Below are 26971 nucleotides of genomic sequence, written 5' to 3'. Positions count from 1 at the left end.
GTATTTCCGCCACATGATATGACAGCAAGATCCGGGACTGATTATAACCAGACATCTTAGTACACGTGGTGCTAGATCACTTGCAAACTACAAGCATTGGGTTTATTTTTATAGTAGATCCTTCTGAATAATTTCCCTTAATACTTTCATTGCCATTATCTACATACTGTGCAATCATATCATATTGATTATATGACTTCAGATCAACTTAAACTCATTCTTCAGTTGTCATAAGTTCTGCTAAAAAACATTTATAAATAAATCACACTTAAATTTTAAATCCCTCTGCTCCCTCTCGTAGACACTCTTTCCTGTGAATTTATTCCAGCTGTGCATCATGTGAGATAGTCTAACAAAGCTGATAAGAGAGTGTTTTCATTTACCTACTATAATCAAGAGTATCCATTCTGGGAAGTGTAACCTACTGGAATTCTAGAAGTATATCTTAATATCAGTCATACTATCTATGCTGATACCGGCTTTAAAAAAAAACAAAACTACCAAACGTAGACATTGATATTCTGAAGCCAAAAGGTTTTTACTAAAGGCCAAATTCTTTCTCTGTCTTCAGTAGCACCAACTCAATAACTGTTGTGCAACGCAGACTATGGGATTCTAATGACTCTAGAAAGATGTGCGTTATCGACATGGGAGTGGAGAGGAGTCATACTATTGCAATAATGATGGCTTTTTTCATATGCACATATATCTCCATAACAGCATTGTCCAGACCACTGTTACTTTATTGTTCCCACTCTATTTTCATGCTTCAGAGAGTTAAAAAATGGTTTTCCTGTTTTTAGGGTTATTTATTCCTGGTATGTATGATTTTCATAATCTCAAAAATATAATTTTAATTTGTGGATGGGAAAAGTTCCTACTAGTAAGGTACTAGTGCGGAGGCATAGCCTGATGACAACATGGTATTTATAAAGCCCCACAGCTCCTTCCTCGGACACCACGCCCCCTAATCAGACCCCAGTGTATCCCCAGAGTGGAATCTATGGTTCTAGTTGCTCTTCATGGGGCTGCTAAAAAACAGAGTCATTGGCAACTCATGCATATAGACCTATCACTTGTCTTATTTTAGTTTGTGATGGAAAAGGAAATCCCTATTTCCAAAGGATTTCTGCACAGAGAGTAAAGACCAGCTATCAATCCATGGAGAGAACTGAGACCAAAAAAACCTGAGTCTTTAAAAAGTTAAACTCCTCCTTTAAAAAAAAAAAAAAACAACAAATAAATGCCTCGTAAGATCCTCAGGGACTGAGTCTTAGAATTTGCCTTTGCTCAATTTGATCTTGGACCTGAACAAGTGAAGCCTTCCATTCCACATCTGAAGTTGACAAACTCCATTACTTCGCCTTTCCGGCATATCTTTTTAAAATATTATAAAGAACACAGTACCGCACTCAGTATTTCAGCAAAAAGGATGCTGGTTAAACTCACAGAAAGGTACATAAAAAGCCAAAGTAAATAAACAAGACAGAATCTTTGGGGGGGGGAAGAACCATAAAAATAACCTGTGCTGCAAAACTACTTTTGCAATTACCCTGTCCTGTTTGGCCCCACTCTGTTTCAGAGGCACTGCGTTAATATAAACAGAATCATCTAACGTACTTTTTCAAAACAGTGCATCTCGGCCCAGGGCTAGCGCGAATTCGTTCTACTGCTAGGTGCCAACGACACTTTGGTTTGCTTTACTGGCAACATTTTGGCAACGCATCCTATACTAAGAGGAAGGCTGGAAACCAAGCAGGTGACAAAAACCAAATCCGTGGCGTTACTTCTTTTCATGCTTCTTGGTTAATTCCCCGACGCCCAGCTGGAGGCTGCCCCGGCTGTCACGGGCTCTCTCGCCCCTCTGCCGGCTCTCCTGGGAGACTTGCTGCACGGCTTGCTGGATGGCATTCTGCACAATCTGTTTGCTGGCTTTCTGCAGCTTCACCTCTTCGGGCTCGCTCCCAGGTGTCTCACCTAGCCAAAAATATGAAAGGGAGGTGAAAAGAACAAAATCAATTTCAGGAACTGCTACAGGAAGGGGCAGACAGGAAAGGTGAGACCATAAAGAAGGTGCTAGAGTGACACCGTTAATTGTGGGGAGCCCTGCTCCTGTCTCCCTCTCCATTTGTTGGCCCCAGTCGTGTGTCCAACGTACATTCTCACCATCTCAGGATTCTCTGCTGCCAGGCGGTGTTGTGAGAATACAGTCCTGGCCAGTGAGGACCTCTGGGAAAGTTCTGGAAAGAAACAGACTCATGCCGCTTTTGGCCTTTGACACCTACCCCTTCTTCCTATGCAGGATGCAGACCTAATGCTTCTAGGGGCTACAGCCAACTTACAATAAGCATGGAGACGAAAGCCAACATTCTGGCCGTGGTTGGGGAGACAGCAAGAGTCCAATTTTGAAAGCATCACTCAGCATCCACACCAGCCCTGGACCATGTGCTTCCGGACTTCTTGGCAAGTGAGGTAAATAAACTCCTTGTTGTTGAATCTGCCATTAGTCAGGTTTTATGTTACTTGCAACTGAATGTATGCCTAATAGATTTAATTTCACTGGGGCTGGAGAAGAATAGATTATTACTAAATCTATATTGGGCTCAACTTTGTTCCTATAACAACATCCCACGGAATGAAGCCATTTGTTCATCAGAATCTGTCCTCCATAATCTAGAATAAGGGTTGGCAAATTTTTTCAATAGGACCAGATAGGAAATATTTTAGACTTGTGGGCCATACGATCTCTGTGACAATGACTCAGCTCTGCTTGTTGTAGCATTAAATCAGCTATAGACAATACATAAATGAATGCATATGGTTTCGTTTCAATAACTCGTTACTTACCAAAAAACAGGCTGCAGGCCAGATTTGGCCCATGGGCCATAGTTTGCCAACCCCTGGTCTAGAATGGTGGGAATTTTCTAATCAGAAGGCAGGCAGTCTACCCATCAGTGATTCTTCCCCTTCTTCCTTAGTTAAAAACAAGACAAAACCTTGATTTTATTCGGGCAGCTGTGTAAGTAGGTATAGCTAAGTTCTGACCAATGAAGTGAAAGTTCATTTAGTAAACAATCTGGAAAAGCTTTTTAAAAGGAAATAGGCAAAGGCCCTCTGCCCTCTTCCCATCCCAGAGCCTGGAACTTTGACACGATGGCTTTCACTACAGGGGCTTTTGCTAACCATGAGGGAATCTTTAGAACGGAAACAATTTTCAGGGATTTACAAAGAAGAAGTTAGAAGGAACCTGAGAACGCAATGACCAGGAGCCACGTATCAACCCTCGGCTGCCTACCTCCAGGCCTCTTTCATGTTAGGGGAAAAAAATAAAAATTTAAAATTTAAAAAAAAAAAATATATATATATAGGGGTGTCTGGATGCCTCAGTCAGTTAAGTGTCTGCCTTCGACTTGGGTCATGATCCCACATCAAGCCCTGGGTCTGGCTCCCCGCTCAGTGGGGAATCTACTTCTCCCTTTTCCTCTGCTCCTCCCCCGACTCATGCTCTCTCACTCTCGCTCTCTCACTCTTTCTCACTCTCTCGCTCTCAAATAAATAAATATTTTTTTAAAAAATTAAAAATATATATCTTGTTTGATGCACTGATGAAATACACCTTATTTGATGCGTTTGGGGCTTTCTTTAATTATGTAGCAAACTTATTCCTAACTCGTGCATGGCAGAATGATCGTGAATCTAACATTTGACTAAAGTGCAATCGTGAAAATTTTAAATTCCACGTGCTTATATTTAGAAAGATGAATAGAATGGGCATCGTTCGTTATTCAAAGCCATCATTCCGGATGCTTCCTCTATTCAAATATGCGGCTGCCGTGAAAATGTACTTAAAATTGGGGGCTGTTCACCAGGCTTGATTCACTGACGGTGGAATTTATACACCCGGGAGGAAAACATCACATAAGAGAATACTGAGTCATTCCGGAAGACCAGGCAGCTCTTACCCCTTGAGACAGGGAGTTGTAATTTATTTAGCAGTATTTGTATCACTAGTACGATTTCCTGAGGGATTCACAGTTTAATGAACAAAGTAAAATGAATCTATTCAAAACCAAGGGACAATCCTCACCTCCCTCCCCTCAAAAAAGGCAGAATAAAATGAGCAATCTGTCCCAAACTAAGCAGAGAAGGAATCAAAAGCTACAACATTTAACGAAAACTTTAAATTAGCTGAGAAAAATACTTCAAATATGCTCTGTAAACTAAATTTAAAAAATAAAATAATCTTTTTAAAAGGGGAACAGTAAAAAGAAGGTATGCTAAGGCACGAAGATTTAGAATCTGTGTGTTGAAGCCCTTCAGAGCTGAGTCCCGGTTCTTTCTACCACTTTAAAGCCTTTCGACCTTGGGCAAGTCATTTCACCTCTGGAAGCCTGTGTGCACATCTGTCAAATGAGCAATTAGTATCTGTTTTAGGAGAGTTGCTAGAAAATTCAGCGACATGACACTTATTCAGAACTCAGGGTGGCCCCTGAGGACTTAGTGCCCACCACTGTATCTTGGTTAGGGCATCGACTAGGCTGTTGTAACAAAGAAACTCAATAATACACAAGAAAGAGCTGCTTATTGCTCTCCCTTGTATCAGCTCAGAGGCTCTCCGGGGTGCAGGGGCTCTGCTCCACCAGGTCACTGAGGGGTCTGCTTCCTTCTAGCTTACTGCTCTGCCGTGTGCTACTACATTGACCTCATCTGCATAAGTCGAGCTGATTAACCAATATCCCACCTGGGATGGAAGGTAGTCCAAGGGAAAATGGAGGGTAAGTGATTTCCTCTAAAAAAAATTATCATATAATTTGCAAACATCACTTTGCTCACATCCCATTGGGGGAAACGGAGTCACAAGGCCACACCTGGCCACACGGAAGGCTAGGAAATGAGGTGCCAACGGGGCAGCCACACACCCTCCTAAAACTCAGGGAGGTTCTAATGCTAACACAAAGAAGCAATTACAGATTTTTTGAAATTCTGTGCAATGGCCAAGGCTAATTTGAAGAGGAAGAGGATATCTTTACAGCAGGTCAATATGAAAACCAAGGAGCTCTGTCTACTATCACTCTAGGGCATAAATGTGTAGACAAACAGAAAAGTTGAAAAGGTTCCTGTTTGCTCCTGGAAAGAGTATCTCAGCCAAACTCCCTATGCGTTAGCTCTAAAATGTCCCTGCTGTACAGCTATTTTTCTGTCTTTGGATGGAGGAAGGAAGAATGTAAGGATGAGAGTAAGCTGATTCCTTAATAGTGGAGAGAGAGAGAGAGAGAAGCACCCTAAATTTAGCCATGACCTAATATCTGAGCTAAATCGTCACATCCTCATCTATCCATTATGAAGATAAATTGATTACAGAGTCAAAGGCAGCCTGTGCCAGGCTGCATCTAGAGTGTTCCTTTGGTGACTTGCAAGGCTGGTAACCCTCATGGCCCTCATCACCACTTTGCTCTGGGTCACGAATATCTATGTATCTGCAGTGAAGAGTATAGGACACAAAGAGTGGCAACTAGCTGGGACAGAGAAAGTGAGGAAAGAAAATGAGGGGAAAAGCCATGCAGAGCCCTTGTACAATAACAGCAAAACAAAAACAAAAAAAAAGTTATATAAAAAACCACAAAAGACCCCAAATAGCCAAAGCAATCCTGAGAAAGAGCAAAGCAGGAGGCATCACACTTCCTGATTTCAAGCTATATTATAAAGCTACAATCAACGCAGTATGGTACCGGCATAAAAACAGACACACAGACCAGTGGCACAGACTGAGAGCCCAGAAATAAACCCAGGCTTATATGGTCAACTAATATTTGACGAGGGAGCCAAGAATACTCAGTACTTTCCAGGAAAAAAGACAGTATCTTCAAGAAATGGTGCTGAGGAAGTTGAATAATCATATGGAAAATTATGAAACTTGATCCCTATCTCACACCATCACAAAAATTAACTCAAATGGATTAAAGACTTGAACACCTGAAACCATAAAAATCCTAAAAGAAAATATGAAAAAAGCTCGTTGGAATGGATCTTGGTGATAAGTTTTGGGATATGGCACCTAGAGCACAAGCAACAAAATCAAAAATAATGTGGGGCTCCTTCAAACTAAAAAGCTTCTGCACAGCAAAAAGAATGACCAACAAATAAAAAGGCAATCTACGGAAAGGGATACACTATTTACCAATCATATATCTGGAAAGGGTTAATTTCCACAATATATTTAAAAAAACTTATACAACTCCATTAAAAAAAATCAAATACTCCTATTAAAATGGGCAAAGGACCTACGTAGCCATTTTCCCAAAAAAGATATACAAACGGTACATGAAAAGCGTTCATCGTTAATCATCAGGGAAATACAAATCAAAATCACAATGAGATATGGCCTCATGCTTGTCAGAATAGTGAGCATAAAAAAGACAAGAGGTAAATGCTGGTGAGAATGTGGAGGAAAGGGAGCAGGGTGTGTGCAGTGTGTGTGTGTGTGTGTGTGTGTGTGTGTGTGTGTGTAGATTGTAAACTGGTGCAGCCACTGTGGAAAACAGTATGAACGTTCCTCCAAAAATTAAAAATAGATATACCATATAACCCAGCAACTCCACTTCTGGGTTTATACCCAAAGGAAACAAAATCACTATCCTGAAAGATATCTGGATCCCCTTGTTCACTGCAGCATAACTTACAACAGCCAAGGCTTGGAAACAACTTACGTGTCCATCAACAGATGAACTGGATGAAGAAAATGTGATATGTGTATACACTATATGAAAAAATATCCTGCTGTTTGAGATAACATGAACAGACCTGAGGGCATTGTGTTACGTGAAGTAAGACAGAGAAAGACAAATACTGTATGATCTCACTTTTATGTGAGATCTAAAAAACCAATCAACCAACCAAACAAAGAACAGAAAAAGGAGCTCGGAATTGTGGTTTCCAGAGGTGGGGGAGAGAGGGTGGAGCAGCTGGATGAAGGTCATCAAAAGGAACTCAAAAGTAAATAAATAAGAAAAAGTGTTTTCTTTTTTTCCCTTGTGTCTCTATGAGATGATGGATGGTAATCACTTCACAGTATATATGGGTGAGTCACTATGCCACACTTCTTAAACTTTCACAGTGACCTATGCCAATTATATCTATTGAGATATATAACATATAATATATGACAACTGAAAGAAATAAAAAAGTTCGGTAAACCACAGATACATACTGTGTGTTAGACTCTTCGGCATGCAAGGAAATCCTGATACCCTTCAGTAATTTTAAGTTTGGGGAGTTTCTCGGGGGGGGGGTGTCATCACTACGGGGATACGTGTGTCCTCACCGGACATCTTGGAAACATGGCTGAGTCTCACATTACAATTCAGAAATTGGAATCATCGGGTATAGCTCCAATAATTGGATTACCTACATTATTCTCCGCTGTTAGAGAGTTTCAGCTGTCCCTCAGCAGCACTCCCTTTCTTCCCGAGTCTCCCTGACTTCATGGCATTTACTTACCCTTGTTTCTGCTTATTCACGACCTGAAGTGCTTCACGATTTGACATACTGCTTTCTTTCTGAGGGCATTTTGGCTAAGGTTCTGCTTGTAACTGCCTTATTCTTGACATATCTTCAGCTGAAATTCCTGAGAAAGAAACTGAAAGATTCAGCATACTACCACGATCCCTGAAAAACACGACTTCCTTGCTAGGCCAGCTCCTAGCCAGCCGTGGATTGAATGCCTGTGGCTCCTTCTGGCCCGGTCAGCTGTGGCCTCAGAGTCTGGATCAAGAATGGGATAGACTGGTGATGGGTAGTACGGAGGGCACGTATTGCATAGTGCACTGGGTGTTATACGCGACTAATGAATCATCGAACTTTACATCAAAAACCAGGGATGTACTGTATGGTGACTAACATAATATAATAAAAAAAGATTATTATAAAAATAAATAAATAAATAAATAAATAAATAAGAGGTGAGAACACATCTGCATAAGAGGAAGGAACCACCTAGGGCCTCCACCTGGGCAAGGTGCCGAGGGCAGGGCAGCCGCTCACAGGACTGGCCTCATGCAATATCATTACTGACATGCTCCTAGAGCATCCGCTTGGAAAGGTAGGGCATTTGAGACCATCCTGGCCAAGACCCTTCCTAAAAGTGCGTGTGAAAAAGGCATCACAGCCCGACAGAAGGCAGAACCAAGCAGAGACATCCTCGGGGTCCTGCCATTTACTTACACGCATTACATTTACTTGAAATTAATGAATCACCTACATGTTGTAGGTGGCCAGTTGCCTAATTTTAAATGATGCAAATGTCCTCTAGCCTAATTAGCATTTACAAAATCATTCTGGTATTTCACAAAAGATGATGAATCGATTTAATTAGCTTTAAACTCTAAATGCCCAATATAAATACACACGAGTCAAGAATGTGATGTAACTAAATTTATCTTCAGTGTCTTTCTGGCCCAAATCATTACCCACCTACACATGCATGTGTGAGCACACATACATACACACACACACACACACACACAGGCATCCCCATGGTCATGCTTCCCTATGACACCCAGTCCACTCCAAGGGGACCAGCCTTCCACAGATGACACTGAGCTCGGCAGCCTCCCCCGCTCCTCAGAGCTTGCTGTTCCATACGGCACCCTCACCTGCCCCAGTAGAAGTTGTCTGGAGCCCAACGCAATATGGTTAATAACTGGTCTTAATTCTCTATTTATATCCATTAACACCATGCATCTAATGACCATAGGAAGATCCTCCTGGTAAAAATTTTCAGTTTTCTCCCCCTAACAACCTAAGCGCCGTTGGCCTCTATTACATTAACCCTATTATTCTATTCCAGTGCGGTGTGTTTTGGAAAAGGTCAGTGTTTCCACTGTGAGGCAGAATCTGATTAATGATTTTCCTTCAATCAGAGAGACCGATTTCCTTCGACACACAGAGAGTGTGGCAGCGGTCGTATCATAAGCAGCATCTCTATCTCTGGTCTCTTCCCACAGAGTAACTAAATATGCAACTTACAGACAGCCTCCTCAGGGCAGGAGAGGGCTCTGTCACCACCGCCCACCCCACTCTCCAGTGCGGGCGCTGCTCATGGTGACCATGGAGTATATTTTTTATCTTCCCTGTGATTGCTTGAGACTCTCAAGACAGCGTTATCATTCATCAATGACTAGCACGTGGAACACGGAGAACAAGAACTAATTCTGGTCCCTTTATTAATGGAATGATAGTCTATTTTCCGGCTCTAAGTGCAGGAATTTTCCATGAAGGACCAGATGTTAGCTCTCACTCATTTATGCCAACTGCTAACGAAGCTGTCCTGGCTGCCCTGCTTTGCCACTGAGCAAGCTAAAGTTATAGGACTTCCCAGCAATGGAAAGTCACAGCCCCTGAGTTTCCAGCTTGCTGCTAACGCCGCCAAACCGATGTTACTTTCCTATGCACATAACCAAATCAGGAGCAGCATTTAGGGGTTTGAGAGTCAGGAGGCAAGACAGTATTGGCAGGTATAGGACCCTTGTAAGTCATATTTCAGTGATGCCACACTATTACCACCATCACCCACATCACACCGAGTACAGGGCATTAAGAAGCAACCCTGACTGTGCCTGCAATGACCAGGCTGGTCATTTTATAACGAGGCAAGCTACTCTCATACCTATACAGAGTTCTTTACTGAAATGCCCTAAGAACAAGAAGAGATGAAAGATATTTATTGAGCATTAATATCTATATGGAGGGTCCTGGGGAAAGTAACAGAGGCCACTAGGCCAAAGCGTGCTGTTCATGCATGCATTCATTTCCAAACGAATTGCAGAGCACTTACTAGGACAAACACTAGGTTAGGAGTAAGAGATGAAAATGTCCAGCAAAACAGTCTCGGACCCTGCTTTACTGGAGTTTACAATACAGTGGGAGAGTCAAATATGGATCAAATAATCAAACAGGCTTATAATTTTGAGCCAGAACCCATGCCGTGAAGCAGCATGGGAGCACAGTACGAGGGAAACTGATCTAGTCTGGGATCAGGGAAGGATGACTGGGCAGGGGACTGAGAGGTTCACAAGGATTAATGGATGAAAGGAAAGTGGCAGGAGCAGGAAGGAAGGAACAGGTCAGGCAGGAAGTTCAAACCCACGTGGAAATTCCCCAGTGTGTGTGGGACAGGGCCCTGAAGGGAGCTGACAGCAGCCTCAGTGGCCGGGTGCTGGGCGGGGGGGGGGGGAACACTAGAGACTGTGCCTAGGAAAGTGGGCCAGCCAGATGGTACAGGTCCTGGCAGGCTGGGAGGCTTTGGGTCTTTTTTGGAGAGTGAAACTTCAGTGCACTGCCAAAACCATGCCACACGGGGTCGCTGGACAAGTCACAGGAGAGTTACGTAAACCAGGTGGGACCAGCCAGGCTTCGGAGCAGGTCTAGCAAGCCAGATGGAACTTGGAAGGGCCAAGGGGAAGAGAAAGGGAATTCTTTCCCTGGCCTCAGGGGGCAGGACAGACACGTGACTCACTGACTCAGTGTCCTAGAAAGCTTTCGCCTTGTAGAGCCACCTCATTCTTTGAGAGCATAATTTAACTTATATTACTGGGCTGCAATGTGTCATTTTTAGGAAAGCCGTAAGGAATAGTGCCAACAAAACTTGAAAAGGAAAAGCCAATTTTAAACTAGAAATCAAATTTGAGTGTGTTGGCCAAGACAAAGGTAATTTCGAAAAAGAACGACAAATAGAGAGGACCTAATTTACCAGCTATCAATGCCAGCTAGCAGTAGCAATTCAGAGAGTGTGAGATTGATATAGGGATAGAAAAACTGGCCAGTGAAATAGGACAGGAAGTGCAGAAACAGCCCAACACATACAAGGTCACCTGTTTTATGAAAACTATGACACGGCAACGCAGTGGGGGAAAGACAGTGTTCTCAGACAACGGAGGAGAGCCAGGTAGTTACTCGCGTTGAAAAATAAGGAGCTTAGGCCATCTCACACTATACATAAAAGATCAGTTCCAGGGGGACATCATATCTATGCTTGAAATACATGGCGGTCTGGAGTACTGAGGCTTTTTAGCAGTGAAGTTACTCTGTATGGTGCTACGATGGCACATACAGGTTGTTGTGCATTTGTCCAAAGCCCGGGAAGGTACAACATCGAGAGTGAACCCTGACGTAAACCACGCACTGTGGGTGATAATGGTGTATTGCTGGAGGTTCGGCAATTGCTTGGCAAATGTATTACTGTGGGTCAGGATATTGATGGAGTGGGGGGCAGGGAGGCTATAGCAGGCGGGGGGGACATGGGAAATCTGTTCTTTCCCCTTAATTTTGCTGAGAACCTAAAACTGTTCTAAAAGAAAATAGTGTTTAAAGGACGATCAAGCATTTAGAAGAAAATATCAAAGAGTATCTTTCGGACGTGGGAGTAGGCAAGGATTTCGTAAACGGAACGCAAAAAGCCACAACCATCACGGAAAACACTGATAGATCAGACTCTGCTAAACTAAGTGGCTTTTGTCATGGAAACACAGCCGTGGGAAAGGCTTTCCACTTGAGGAAGTTGAGGTGAGGAAAATGTTTGTGAAAAGCCATCTGGGAGATGCGTTAAGTATTTAATTTTCTGAGCACTTGGATAACAAAAAACTCAACCAACACGGAATTATGAATTCAGAGAGACTCATGAGGCAGCTCTGACCACCGCGCCGATTTCTGCAAAACTTAGCTACAGGCTTCCCTCCTTTCACCCCAGAACACCAGGAAAATCAAACTTCTCCCCAAGTCCCTAGTTTCCTGCCCTCAGTAGTGCTCTAGAATTTCTATGGAGGAAGGATTTAGGAACAGTAATCCAGAGGAAGGGGAAGCAAAGAATGTGTCCTGAATCTAGGGGTGCATAGCACTTTAACAGGACTGATCCAATGTCCATTTGCCATATCGAACAATAGTGGGTGGGGTGGAGGAGAAGGGGCCCCGCCAGCCAGTGACAGGGATCGCCTGTCTCCTCACCTTTTCTAACCAACTCACTTCTCCAGAGAGGGCATGTCGCCCAGTGCCCATTCTCCCCTCCCAGAGCCACCAAACAAACCCAGCCCAAACTCCTGGCTCCTGCATGCCTGTCCCAGAGATATGACAGGTAGGCGGGGGCAGCACCTCCCAGAGAGCCACTCTGGAAATATGGGAGGCAGGTGTTAAGGGGACAGAGGAAGTGAGCACCACGGGAGGCTCTGTATTAAAGAAAGTGACACTACTAGACCCGAATAGAATGCAAAATGTACCTTGCAACGCAGGAGATCATGTGCTCTCTTCTCACCCTCAGAACTAGGTCTTTGCCCCTAGACAAGTACCCCCCCCGCCCCTCCCCCCGCTCCCCGTCCACCACCTCCCCAGCGGGGCCAGCGCTCAGTTCCGCAGCCTCTGCTGCCCCTTGGTGGCGGCTCCTAGCATTGCCGCAGACTGAGGACAGCTATCCTTTGGCAGAGAGCTGTGTGTGCCCTGGTTCCTGGGAAACGTGTGTGTGTTGGGGGGCAGGGGGGATCCTTGACTCACGAGACAAGATTGTGGTTATTTTATCAAACACAAAGAATAAGGAGCACATCCAAGGTACTTTCTGACCACAAAAACTCTCATGAGCCCATTTATAGATTCATCTTCCCCAGAGTTCTGGCAGCTGGAAATACAGTCCAGAGCTTTCCTGTCCTCATTCAGATGAAAATTGCACGACTGAATTACCAGATCTCTTAAATAATTGATGAAGATTCTGAGTTCCTAGGCAAAACTAGCCACAAGCTCTCCCTTCCTACCCATCCTGGAAAGGGAGGGAGGGAGAGAAAGATGTGAGCTCTCAGAATGATTTTAAAGGAATCCTTAAGAAACAAAAGCAAAAACTCTTCTCCCACTATCTTCCCTAATGCGAACAGGGTAATCCTCACAATCACTTTTCTTCTGCTGAAGAAGGACTCAAACTCCCAGCTGTGACAAGTCATCAGAAGGTACAAGTCTAGAACTTCACTAAATAATCTCTCAAAAGTAATTCTTCACCCCCGGAGGATGTAAGTATATAGCAAGAATCCCAGGGGGCTAACCAGAGGAACATTACGCTCTGACACAAGGTAAAATCTTGTCTACTCTCCTTGAAGGAGCAGCTCCCCAACCTTTTGAAGACGATTCTTTTGCAATGTCAAAATATTTCACATATCCCCTTGCAACACAAAGACAAAAAGAGGCTATGAATTCAGTAATGCTTTTAGATGAATTTGAATGTTATTAATCACAACAGCCTCCACATATTTGAAAAATTGCAGGAGTTATGTGAGACTGTGTATCCCAAACACAGGAAGAGTGTGGTGCAAATGTCCCATCCCTGTCTCTCCAAACAGCTGCTTGGCTCCCAGGGTCTTTCTTGGTCCCACATCAGGCTAGAGCTGTTAGAAGCAGTAACAGGCAGACAGAGGTTACAAACTAATTCCTAGTGATGGAGTGCGGGTAGGGCCCAGAGCATGGTGTGGAACTAGAAGCCTTCCACCAGCTAGCCTCACATTCTACCCTCTCCCAAATAGTCACTCAGGAAACATTTATTCAATGTCTAAATGTGCCAGGTTTGCACAAGACAGACCAAATTTTCACCTTCAGGAAGGAAATGATGTCTAAGACTTCTCACAGTTTTTAAGTATCACAAAATATTTTAAGACTTAAAAGATTAATAGAGATCAAGAATCGATTCTTGGGCACCTGGGTGGCTCAGTCAGTTGAGCGCCTGCCTTCAGCTCAGGTCATGATCCCAGGGTCCTGGGATTAAGTCCTACATCAGGCTCCCCACTCAGCAAGGAGTCTGCTTCTCCCTCCTCTCTGCTGCTCCCCCTGCTCGTTCTTCCTCTCTCTGTCAAATAAATAAATAAAATATTTTTTAAAAAGAACCAATTCCTAGTTTTTTTTTGTTTTTTTAATCTTTTTTGTTTTTTTTTTAAGATTTTATTTATTTATTTGACAGAGAGAGAGAGACAGCCACCGAGAGAGGGACCACAAGCAGGGGGAGTGGGAGAGAAAGAAGCAGGATCCCAACAGAGCAGGGAGCCCTATGCGGGGCTTGATCCCAGGGACCTGGGATCACGCCCTGAGCCAAAGGCAGACGCTTAATGAGTGAGCCACCCAGGTGCCCCAATTCTCAGTTTTTTAAGTGGAAAAGGGAGGCCCAGATATTGCGTGGAGTCAGTCACTTGGGGATCCCACTCTGTAAGTCCCAGAGCTGGGATTAGAACCACATGCTCTGGAGACCTCATCATGACACCTCCCAGCTGCGGTCGAATCTGCAGGAAGGCATGGAATTGGCAGGAAGGCATGGAATCGGCAGCCCCTAAGAGAGCCCAAAGACACATGCCCTCCTTTCCTAATTGGGGTTTTTTTTCCCCAAATCAGTTGTCACCTTCTGTCTGTCCTTCTACTTTTGCTCTCTAAAGCAGCCAGAATAAATTTGTTGGGTTTTTTTAAGATTTTATTTATTTATTTGACAGAGAGAGACATAGTGAGAGAGGGAACACAAGCAGGGGGAGTGGGAGAGGGAGAAGTAGGCTTCCCACCAAGCAGGGAGCTGGATGAGGGGTTCGATCCCAGGACCCTGGGATCATGACTTGAGCTGAAGGCAGATGCTTAACGACTGACCCACCCAGGGGCCCCCAGAGTAGTTTTTAAAAGGAAACCCATTATGTTGCTCAACTGCTCAAAATCTTCCTTGGCCTCCCATTGCCATTGGAATGAAAACTCAATCTCACCAAGGCCTTCAGGGCCCTGCTGACTGGGCACCTGTCTCTTGTTCAACATCACACCCTCCCTCGTTCGCTCACTTGGCTTTGTATTCAGCTCATCACAGGCAAGATCTCGTTTTGAAAGTGTGAAGAGCTTGTTAGCCCTTACTGTGTGTCTCGGTCTGCTCAGGCTACCATAACATAAACACCATGGACTGAGTGGCTTAAACAGCAAACGTGTTTCTCACAGTTCTGGAGGCTAAGAAGTCCAGGATGAATATGCCAGCGGATTGGGTGTCTGGTGAGGGCCAGATTCGTGGTTCACAGATGACTATCTCCTTGTGTCTTCACATGGTGGAAGGGCCGAGAGATCTCCCTGGGATCTCATTTCTGAGGAACTAACCCCATTCATGAGGGCTCTGCCCTCCTGACCTGATCACCTCCCAGGAGCCCCGCCTCCTAACACCATCACCTTGGGGGTCCGGATTTCGACATAGGACTCTGGTGAGGACACACACATTCAGTCCATAATACTGTGGGAACTTTGGTAAGCTAATTTTTTCCCCTATAAAATGGGGACAATAATAGCTCCTTCAGTACCAGATTGTTCTGATTAAATGAGTGAGTATTGGCAAAGTGCTCGGAGCCGCGACCTAAGGTGAACAGTATCTAAGTGCCTCTTAAAGAAATAAAAAAAAAAACAAAACAAAACAAAAATTAAAACTTTGGGCCCACATGATTTCCAAGCAGCCTTTGTCTAAAATGTAAACTTTTTACACAGGATTCGACCACTGTGGCCATATTGCATTTAGCTTCCTGACATCAGTACTGAGAGGAAAGCCTTACAAAAGCAACACTTCCGCAGAAGTCTCTCCTTAAGAATGTGCCACTGCCAGAAATCCAACCCAACACGTCCCGTCTGCTGATCCCACACCTGTGCTTGGTGTCCACCTTCCCGCCGGGGCATAGGCTCCCTAAGGCACCAGCCCTGTCTGCGTAGCTCAGCAGTCTGTCCCCATGACCGAGCACAGCACTGGCTCTGAGCAGACACTCAGTATTGGTGCAAGGAGTGAGGGTTGCACTAGTTTTCCAGCTTCTGTTTCCCAATCTGTTCTAGCTTTCTTTCCCTTTGCTCTCTGCTCCCATTAATTTCCTGCTCTTGGCCTCCTTCGCTCCATATCGCAGCTTCCCTGCAATGAGAGTTCAAGCTCGGGAGGAAACAGCTGAAGAGATGCTCTTTTGGCACCAGCTCAGCCCCTCCGTGCGAACAAGGGCACAGAAAGCAGCCTGGAGTGAGAATATCAGAAAGTCTGCTCCAATTCCCAGGCCACATATAAATAGGCCAATGAGCATTTAGAAATTTTACAAGGTCATATCTCTTTCCCTATCTCCCTGGTCTTCTCCATCGTCTCCTCCTTTTGCATCCCTCCAAGCCCCTCTCAGGGTCAGTTCTCAGCTCCCTCCATTTGATTTCAAATACTTTTCAGAAGTAGGCAGTGTCCAAACAGGCTCCCTTCAGTGGGGTCCAGTGATGTTCCCAGGTGATTCATCTCCTATTGGCTGACCGTTTGCCATGCAAACACTCTCCAAGTTCATAAACTCCCCGAACCCTGCACACCTTGGATCCAGACTCTTGGAGGTTGTGTAGCCAGCCGTTTGTACCGAGGAAGCCCCCGTCCTAGATGTACCAAGTGTGAATCCCACCTCTGGGCCATTCTGAGATCGCCTGAACAAGCCTCGACTTTGCCCGATTTAAATCACATAATACACAATGAATCACGGAACACTACATCCAAAACTAACGATGTACTGTATGGTGACTAACAGAACATAATAAAAAAATTAATAAATAAATGAATCACATAATACAGGTGAAATCGGTAACACCTGAAAACATTTGATCCATTTCTTTAAATCAGAGGGATGAGAAGGCACGTCGCCATTGTGTCACCTACAAATTAGGCAAAGACATACCAAACTCCTTCTTCAACCATGAGTCTCCTTGGGCAAAATTCTACTATATGTGGCTTTTCTTTTATTACACCTTTTTTTAACGTAACCATGAGAATCTTGGCTCTCTTTACTGTGTTGGGGTTAATTAGAAAAAAAAGAACAGGTGGCTAGAAATAGAAAAGGAAGTGAGGAACAAGAGCGGATGCTTTACGTCTTTTCTTTTCTCAGTGATATTTCAGAAGGAAAAAGAAGCTGAAGGAAAATAAACCCAGAGTTCAGGCATGTGTATTAGAGCTCTATGACAGGGGGCTGATCTCCTGTGCTCTCCCTGTGTCTCCGGGAGCTCCAAGCCAGAGCGCAGCACAGCTACAGAGCACTGATCTAAGATCCCATATGGGAAAAAGAAGAAAGGGAGGAAGGTGAGATGGAGGCAGGGGGGAAACAAGAAACAGTTATTTCAAGGACTCAAATCAGCTACCCCCCAGATAAAACTCAAATTACGTGCATCTAATTGAAATTGTAGATAGTGCCTTTAAAAGTTTCTAGCAAGCAAACTATGGTAAATAAAAATTAATTATACAAGATACATTATAACCAGTTTAAGATGGAAGGGTTTAGACTGGTATAGTTTTTAAGAGGCAAGTGCTCTCATTTTTGCTTTACTTAGTGAAAATAATATATCTGCATGGATTTGCACAGGTAGATTTATACCCTAGCATTCCTCTCATCTTACTTTTTTCATGAAATCTCAAGTTCCTCAGCCACAAGTTCTCCTGCCCAATTTTTTTTTTTTTAGTTTAACCATCATTCCATGTAAGAACTATATGTGCAGTGTCTCTGAGGCCACAGAGTGCCCTCTCCAATCACACCTTGTCCCTCCGACTGGAGGTAAGCAATCTCCTGAATTTTTTCATAATCATTCTTTTGCTTTTCTCTTTGCTACATTGTTACCTGTAGTTCTAGTTTGATCATTTTCTCTGCTATATAACATCCCATTTTTTTTAAAAGATTTTATTTATTCATTCGACAGAGATAGAGACAGCCAGCGAGAGAGGGAACACAAGCAGGGGAGTGGGAGAGGAAGAAGCAGGCTCATATCAGAGGAGCCTGATGTGGGGCTGGATCCCGTAACGCCAGGATCACGCCCTGAGCCGAAGGCAGATGCTTAACCGCTATGCCACCCAGGCGCCCCTATAACATCCCATTTAATGACCAGATCAAAATGTTTATTTTCCTACAAATAGTCCTTGGCTTGATTCCAGTTTTTTGTTTTGTTTTGTTTTGTTTTTGTTTTTTTAAAGATTTTATTTATTTATTTGACAGAGAGAGAGACAGCCAGTGAGAGAGGGAACACAAGCAGGGGGAGCGGGAGAGGAAGAAGCAGGCTCCCAGCGGAGGAGCCTGATGCCGGGCTCGATCCCAGAATGCTGGGATCACGCCCTGAGCCATAAGCAGATGCTTAATGACCACACCACCCAGACGCCCCATGATTCCAGTTTTAGACTATTGTTAATGATTCTACTACAAACATTCTTGATTTTGTCTACTAAAGCACATTCACAAACGTTTCCAAGATCTTGAAGCAGGAGTAGACTTCTGGGTTGTAGAGAATAAGCATGCTCAAATTCCCTAAGCATTGCCAACTTGTTATCCAAAGGACTTGTACATATTTACACTCCCAACAGAGAGGAGGGTTCCCACTGTTCAAATTCCTAGTCAATACCTAGTATGTGTGGTTTTTTTTTTAAATTCCCAACCTGGTAAGCATGAAATTTTATCTTCTAAAAAAAATTTTTACCTTCCAGATTTAATTTGCATGTCCCAGATATCTAACTAGGTTGAGCATCTTTTTAGAGATTATCATGATTTCCTCTTTTATGAGGCACTTATTCCCCTATTCACCCATTTTCCCACTGAGTGGTTTTCCTTTTCTTTATTGTCTTGTGTATATTCTGGACACAACCCTTTGTCAGTTATATATGCAGGAAATATCTTCTTCCTCTTTGGGACCTTTCACCTTTTCCTCTTAACTCTGTGGTTCACTTACTGAACAGAAGTTATTTATTTTAAAATAGTCAAATCCACCATTTTTTTTTTCATTTCTGTTCTGTGATTTCTTTTGTGGTCTGAACTCACTCCTGAGCTCAGCAAGTTATTTTGGTGAAGGGAAACATGAGGGAGAAGCCAAAGCTTTTTTTCTTTCAATGTGTTTATTATTATTAGAGAAAAGAAGGCACAAGCATTTCATTTGCTTTTGTTATTGAGTGGAATGTACTAATCAGAACAGGGTTCTAGAATATAGGATAAAGGCCTGGTATCAGAAGGAAGCTTTGGAGAAATTGTGCAGTTCAGTCACATCTAAAAAGTGAGCCAGAAAAAGAAGGGTGGCAGAAAAACAAGGCAAGAAAGTAGAGTGTTGTCGCTTGGTTGATACTATTTTGACCACAAGAGGGATGATAGCCAGAAATCCCAAAAGGAATCTCATAAAGTAGACTGGAGCATCCAGAGCTGACTGCCCTTACAGCACTGAGGGCTGCCTTGGCATAGGACCCCAATTTATAGTAACCAACTTATAATGAGGATAGTCACAAGCAAACGTAGGAAATAGTAATAAGAGATGGAGCCCTTTGAGTTTTGGGGAGGTATTGGAAGGTGTTGTACCATGGACCAAAAAAACAAACAAAAATAAAAGCAAAAAACAAAAAAAACAAACACATGTTATGTTATAACCAGTAAGGAAAGAAATTATATGTAAAAGGCTAACTTGAGTCTATACACTCAAAATGATCGTAGGGACTGGGTCAAAGTGAGCGAAAATAACAAATTATGTAGCTTCACAGCTACATTGTCTCACCTGGCCAATTTACCAGCAGTGTCTCCTAGGAAGAAACCCCAGGAATCAGGAACCCAGGGCTGGCACAGGTGGGTCTCAGCACCTGGCCCCGTGTGTAAGCAATCAGAACATTAAAAACAACCCCCTGCTCTGCTTACTCTCTCTGTCCGTGCCCTGGGGGGTCTGCCAGGGACAGAAATGCTACATGGAGTTATTCAAACATCCATTGAGCATTTCTTATGCCCAGGCAATGTGCTAGGCATTAGGGATATTGAAATAATCTACATTTCCAGGCACTCAATATATTCACGGAAGACATGGGGTATAATCTGGTTCTATGTGCAAGCCTTTTATCCCCTTAGCCTGTTTTAACTCATCTTTCAAATTATAAGAGCAATGCCTTGCCGGGTAGATTTCATTGAATAACTATGAGGCTAAAAATTTATAATATTCAAATGCTATCTAGAGTTGAATGTGATGTACACTATTACGTCATTAATATATTTATATATAAGGCTGATGGGCTTCTTTCAAATTCTGCCGTGAGTTTAAAATTCTTATTTTTCACAGTTTTCTCTTTAGAAAGGCCTGAAGAGGGTGTAAAGAAGAAAGGGCTCCCCCATGATGGCACAGGCAGTACAAAGAGAACGAAGTGATGAAGAGGATGACCTGGTACGGGGAAGGCCAGCCTGCAGGCGGGTCATTGAGCATCTGGTTGGTTTGTGTCTCTCAAACTCTGGCAACAGAAGCACCACCCAGGGTAGATAGTTACAGCAATGACGATGGGATGCAGCTCAGAAATTTACATAGTTAACTGTGACTGCGGGTAACTCAGATACAGGTTACAGGTGGGCCGCCCTGTTATTTAAAGCTCACCTTCAGCTTATCCCTACAGAGCATAAGGGAATTAAATGGATAAGTGACCATTTCACTGTTTATTCAATTAAAGGGACAACTGAGCAGATGACACAGGCCCCAAAGTACAAGATGGCCTTTTCCATTTACTAAGTTAGCTAATTGCCAAACCGGGGCTATACTTTGGAAAACAAATCAGCCATTCATCTTCAACAAGTTTTTAACCTTAATTTCAAAATTTCAACTATTACTTCATCTACCCGCTCTCTAGGGCTCAAACTGGGGTTTGGGAAGTTAGCATCATTTTCAGGGCTTCCTCCTTCGTTATAGTTTAATTTGTCAAAGCACTCAGGTTTATTGACAATATAAGAAACCTTTTGCTGAGGGGAAATGGAGCTGCTTCTGTAATTTTTGGATCATTGAGAGATGGAAATAAATCAAGTGACAAATTCTCAAATTCTACTGTGTTGTGAGGCCAAAGGCATCATTGGCCAGGAACACCCTCAGATGAGTTCTTATTCAGGGAAAATTTGCCTCTCGTATATATGCTCTAAATACTTTGTATGTTAAACTAAAGTCATAGTGTCTTCTTGGCAGCCTTCAAGGTATTTATATCAATACTTGATTGGAGTTAAACAGTATGACTTAAAATGGGTTCCAAGAAGTAAGAAAATTAGAAGACACACTTCCAAATCTCATGAAGCCTTCACAAGTAAATCAATGTAGAACATTTGCAAATGATAAAAGAGAAATGCTGGCAGATAATATTATCAATATGTGTGTTCAGAAGGCTGAACAATATGACTTAGTATCTTTTGGCTCCATCTGGTAAACTTATGTGAGTCACATAATGTCCTGAGCAGTTTATTTTAAAAATCCAATAGTACAACAATTATGCCTTTTTAGAAAACGGGGGGTTCTGATACTAACTATCAGATGAACAGAAAAAATCATTACACATTTGAATACATATCATAGGCAGCAATCACACCTACACAGAAGTCCTGGTTTTACTGTCCACAGTTGCCCACAGTCAACCATGGTCTAGGAAGCAGACGATCCTCTTTTTTTTTTTTTTTTAAGATTTTGTTTTTCAGTAATTGCCACACCCAGCATGGGATGAACTCACAATCCCAAGATCAAGAATCCCATGCTCTCCTGACTGAGTCAGCCAGGCGCCCCAGATGACGCTCTTTCTGACATATGCTCAGAAGGGCACTAGTAGCCTAATGCTACATCACAATGCCTGCGTCATCCACGTCCCTTCATTTTGTTGTGTGAGTATTTTATCATCTCATATCATTATCATCAGAAGAAAGGTAGATACAGTATCATAAGATGTTTCGAGAGAGAGAGAGAGCTAGAGAGGAACTACGCTCATGCAACAGTGCAGTTTATTGTTACAATTGTCCTATTTTATTATGAGTTACTGTTGTTAATCTCTTACTATGTCTAATTTATAAATTAAACTCTATCATAGTTAGGTGTGCACAGGAGAGAACATAGTATATATAGAGTTGGGTAATATCCGTGGTTTCAGGCATCCCCTGAGGGTGTTGGAACGTATCCATGGATAAGGGTGGGGAGGACTCCTGTATTTGGAAAATGTTTTCTAATCATGTGCAGAAAACCTAGACCAAGATGAAAAAGGATGGTGAAAAAAAACCCAACTCATATTTCAATTTAACATACACATGGAAATGACTTTATATAAAATCATGTTACCACAAGGGAATTCATAGCAAGGTGATAAAAGATGAAAAATAAACTCTATCAGTACCTTTCTAGCCCATTAATTGAATAATTTTCAACTCATCATTTCAACTCCTACATCTCGTACTATATACAGCTGGTGTCTCTGATGTGTTTATTCTACTCCAACACCCTAACAGGTTATCGAGCATGAAAACTAACTGAAGAAATATGGATCAGCGTAAGTGCCCCATAAAAAAGAAAGATGAACCCAGCAAAACATTCTATTGAAATGTTTCAACCTGTGTGTTGTGCTTATCAAGGGGAGATGCCATCCAAGATGTTCACTGGTGCCTAATACAAGCAGGTAAAATGGGTCATCAGCCACTGGCTCCACCCCAAGCTCAGCTCATAACTGGAGAGTGGCAAGGTCCGCCCAGCAGACACCTGCTAGGGCCCCAAGGGTGGTAGGGAGTAGGTTCCAAGAAAGAACAGCAGCCACGACAAAGCGCTTGTACTTCCTTGGGCTGTGTCCTCTCTGTAATTATAGAATGAACTCAAGCTCCTAAAATCAGTATAAGAACAATGACATTCTGGGGGTGCATCTGGTTTTCAGATTTAGCAGAGAGGAGTTTTCAGAGACAGGACACTAAGTGTTCTGACCCGAGTTCTTGTTCTCCCTGCGTGCCACCTTTAAATCAGATCAGAGGAGCTTCACCCACACGTCCAGTGAAATCCTTCACATATAAGCTAAGAATATCTACAAGCTGGTCTCTCTCTAAGTAAAAGAAAAGTGCGCCATGGGAAGAGAAGATACAGGCTTCGTGTCTCTCCACTCCTCTTTCTACGGCGGGCACTGCCAAACATTCGTGTCGCTTGTTACACGTAAGCATGGCTGGAACCTTCCCACTCGGTGCTCAGGAAACGTCTCCACTCGGTGCTCCCAACAGCCCTTGCCAATTAACTGACCCTTATAGCAAAGAGCCAGCAGTTCCGAGGCAGCAGAACCCACACGGGGCTGAGCAGCAGCCAGCTTCACCACTAGACCACCGAGTAACTTTGACAATTCACTTGACTTATCTGGCTTCATGCTTCTTTGCTAAAAAGGAAAATTCCCCTAATATTCAACATTCCAAAATGTGCTGTGCAATTACTGTGATAAACTATTACTTGCATTGCTTTTAAACGATCTGATCTTTTGCAAATTAATTAAAATGTAGACAGTTTCCAGAAAGATCATAAGCATCTATTGGTGAGCAGGGTTTCCCGAACTAAATAAAAAATTACCTAAGTGTCATGTTGTCGGCTATGTGTAAGCCCCTCTCCAATTCATTGTTATATTACTGACTATGGGGAGAAATTAAAATGCTCACAACTTGGTGAGTATTGCATAACATACAGAAATGTCGAATCACTACGCTGTGCATCTGAAAATAATATAACATTGTAGTCAACTAAAATTATAATTTTTAGGGGCACTCGGGTGGCTCCGTCGGTTAAGCATCTGCCTTTGGCTCAGGTCATGATCCCAGGGTCCTGGGATTGAGCCCCGCATCGGGCTCCCTGCTCAGTGGGGAGTCTGCTTCTTCCTCTCCCTCTGCCTGCCACTCTGCCTATTTGTGTTCTATCAAATAACTAAATAAAATCTTTTTTTAAAAATTAAATAAATACATAAGATAATTTTTTTAAAGATTTTATTTATTTATTCGACAGAGATAGAGACAGCCAGCGAGAGAGGGAACACAAGCAGGGGGAGTGGGAGAGGAAGAAGCAGGCTCATAGCGTAGGAGCCTGATGTGGGGGCTCGATCCCACAACGCCGGGATCACGCCCTGAGCCGAAGGCAGACGCTTAACCGCTGCGCCACCCAGGCGCCCCTACATAAGATAATTTTTAAAAAATAAAATGCTCATGTCTTATAGCAATGTAGTATGTTTTTGTTCTTGTGCCACCAGAAAATGCTCGAGTTTTGATTTTCCTGAATTAATAAGTTTGGCTCCTCAGGCACTAGTGAGTTGACATTTCCCCTCCGTTTGCCCTAGGAGGCAGGAACAATGCGTTTGCTATGCTGTTTCTCCCCTACTTTGCTCCCCCACATCAGGCACATAGAACCGCCATCCAGCGCTGTTGCAAGGAGCACCGTTCTGTGTCCAGTTCTTGGCATCACCACAATCTGTCTGATACTTCATGGAGTACAGACTATATTTAAACCAAATCTCAATGATAAACTTGCAGAAAAGACAAGAGTTGTTGATAAAAATCAAGTCCAGACAGAAGAGTCTGCTCAACGTGGATAAAATTAAAAAGAAGGTCAGAACTTGATTTTGTTCCTGGTTCCTATTTCACTGTTGCTCAAAATGACATTTGAAATTGTTTTCTTAGAAATTGGCAGAGCGTGATTTAAGGTTGCAAGAATGTTGATCACAGTAAGCATCTTGAGTAATTTGAAACCAGAGTTCCCAAAAACATGTGAGCATCTGTTTTCTTTTCAATCAGTTACAGGCACTTCTTTTAAATATGTTTCTGCTCTTGGGGCACCTGGGTGGCTCACTCGTTTAAGTGTCTGCCTTTAGCTCAGGTCCTGGAATCAAACCCTGCATTGGGCTCCCTGCTCAGTGGAGAGCCTGCTTCTTCCTCTCCTGCTGCTCCCCTTGCTTGTGCTCTCTCTCTCTCTCTGTCAGATAAATAAATAAAATCTTTTTTTAAAAAAAGTTTCTGCTCCTAAAGTCACATCTTCCACAGTGTTTTTCACCATCTGCAAAACATAGCACATGATTGGCTTAGGTGACAGTGACTAGCAATTTACCATGCCAACATGCATAGACGTCCTCATTATTAAAGAATGGCCCTGCTTCTCTATCATATTAAAAAGGGGAAAAGAATTAAGTGATCAGGAAGGACATTGCATGTGATTTTCATTCCTGCTTACGAAAACATTTTAAAAATTGTGTAATAATTAAAGCGGTGTGATCCTTACACCAAAGCAGACAGGTAGGTAAATGGAACAGGTTGGAAAGGCTGGTACCTGGAATCTGGCAAAGATGGTAATTCAAACAAACAGAGAAAGGTACTGAGAAAACTGGATAATTTTTTTTAATTTAAAATTCTAACTCCAGATGGAGGGAAAAAATGGTGAATTTTTTAGAAAGTGAAGAACAGATACCATAACCACTAGAGAGATTCATGGGGCTGGAGAAATGCAATAGACAGAAGTAGTTCTGGGGTGGAGGGTGAAAGAGCAGAAAATAACAAAATAAAAGAGAGGGGCTCTGCATGGGCCCATACTGGTGGTGTGTCATGAACTGAAGAAGGTGATCTTAAATCCAGCACATCTGAGGTCAAAAGGAAAGAAGAAAGGAAGAAAAGGAGGAAGTGAGAATCAAAAATAGATAGTGAATATATATCTGATCTTGGGAAGAAGTCCTTCTCAGAATAAAAACAAAGAAAGAAACCACAAAGAAGAAGATTGATAAATTTTACTACACCACCGTAAAATATCCTGTATGTCAAGAAAGCCATAGTAATTTTAAAAGGCAATACACTGGAGAAAATATTTGCTCTATCTATGAAAAGAGGTTGATATCTTAATATGCAAATCTGTCTTGCCAATCAATAACAAGCCCAATTGAAATATGACTTAATTACAATGACTAATTGACAAAGAAATCATCAGATTGATCAGCTAAGCACAACCATTAGCCTGTGTACCTTCCAATGTATAAAAATATAAAAAGAACGAACCCACAACCATGACAAGAAGGGAGAATGAAACTGAAGGCACCTATGAAGGGAGAGCTCTACAAATTTCTGGAAGAAGGAAAGCATATGGGTTGAGTAGACATAGAAAATAGAAAAAGCCATAGCCTGGAATATACCAGAAGAGGACAGCCAAGAAAGTGAGCCACAGTCAGTCCAAGAGAACAGAGAAACTCGGGGATACATATGGGATCAGAACGCTCAGTGCTGTAGAGGCAGAAATACAAAGTAGGATTCAACAGACAGAATGATGGGAAACAATGACAATAGGCATTCATCCTCCCTCTTCAGCCCAGTCCTTATCCAGAACAAAAACATGACAGTATTTTCTCCCCAGGCAAATGCTAGACAACAACAATAATAATAAAGTGACAGCTATTCTCTCCCCCATGTCCCCAAGATGGCTGCAATAGATCCACCTATCAGATCCTCGTAAAGCCACGTGCAGAGGCAGATGTGAACTCCTTCTTCCTAATGACTATTGTTACAAGTTAGTAATTTTTTTTTTACTAGGCGCCTTCCTCCCTTCTCATCACTCTTCCACACACAACTCAACTAACAGGCCTCCTTTGGTCGTATGGCCAAACCAATCACTATCAACAGACATGGAACCCATCATTATAGCCTAGACCAGTCAGCATTTACCTGAGTCAGATGGGTGAATGTAGATACCAGGACAAAATCAAGACTCTTTTACACAGATGAAGAGGAGTTGCTTATGTGTAGGCAAGCATCAGTGTTTGCCACATCGATGTTGTTAGCTTTGCAAAAATACCAGGCAACATCATCCCATCAAGAGTTTATAACAATTAAATTTACAACAGAAGTGATGTTTACAGATTCTCATAAGCCAGTGCTAACAGTGGTACCAATAACCATATAACTCACTGTGTTTTGAGTTTTATGACAGTGTCCTGGCTCTACCTTAACTGTTATATCTTTTACTAATCCCCAGTGCAAACTTGTTCCTCAGTCTGGTTGGTGCCAGAATACACACCACGTTTATTTCCCCACCTACCATTCTCCTATTTGCACATCCATCTGATAGGCTCTGTGCCAATTTTTCTAATAAAATTACTGCTGCCACTGGAGCTGCCGCCTGCTACCATTTCCAGCTAACCTTTACTGAGCACTTGCTAGGTTCCCAGCACAGT

At 42.8% G+C, this 26971-nt stretch overlaps 1 protein-coding gene across 1 annotated transcript in view; it reads right to left on the bottom strand.

Moving 5' to 3' along the window:
- Positions 1–1315: 1315 nt before the first annotated feature.
- Positions 1316–26971, bottom strand: part of AKAIN1 (A-kinase anchor inhibitor 1) — a 46449-nt gene continuing 20793 nt past the window's right edge. Inside the window, exon 2 of the mRNA XM_019805525.2 lies at positions 1316–1977. Within this exon, the coding sequence (XP_019661084.1) occupies positions 1784–1977 (194 nt within the window). The 3' untranslated portion in view covers positions 1316–1783. The remainder of the gene's footprint in view (positions 1978–26971) is intronic.

This window comes from Ailuropoda melanoleuca, chromosome 14, assembly GCF_002007445.2.
Source record: "Ailuropoda melanoleuca isolate Jingjing chromosome 14, ASM200744v2, whole genome shotgun sequence".
Taxonomy (NCBI): domain Eukaryota; kingdom Metazoa; phylum Chordata; class Mammalia; order Carnivora; family Ursidae; genus Ailuropoda; species Ailuropoda melanoleuca.
Note: the sequence above shows the minus strand (reverse complement) of the source record. Positions and strands in the feature narration are given on the sequence as shown.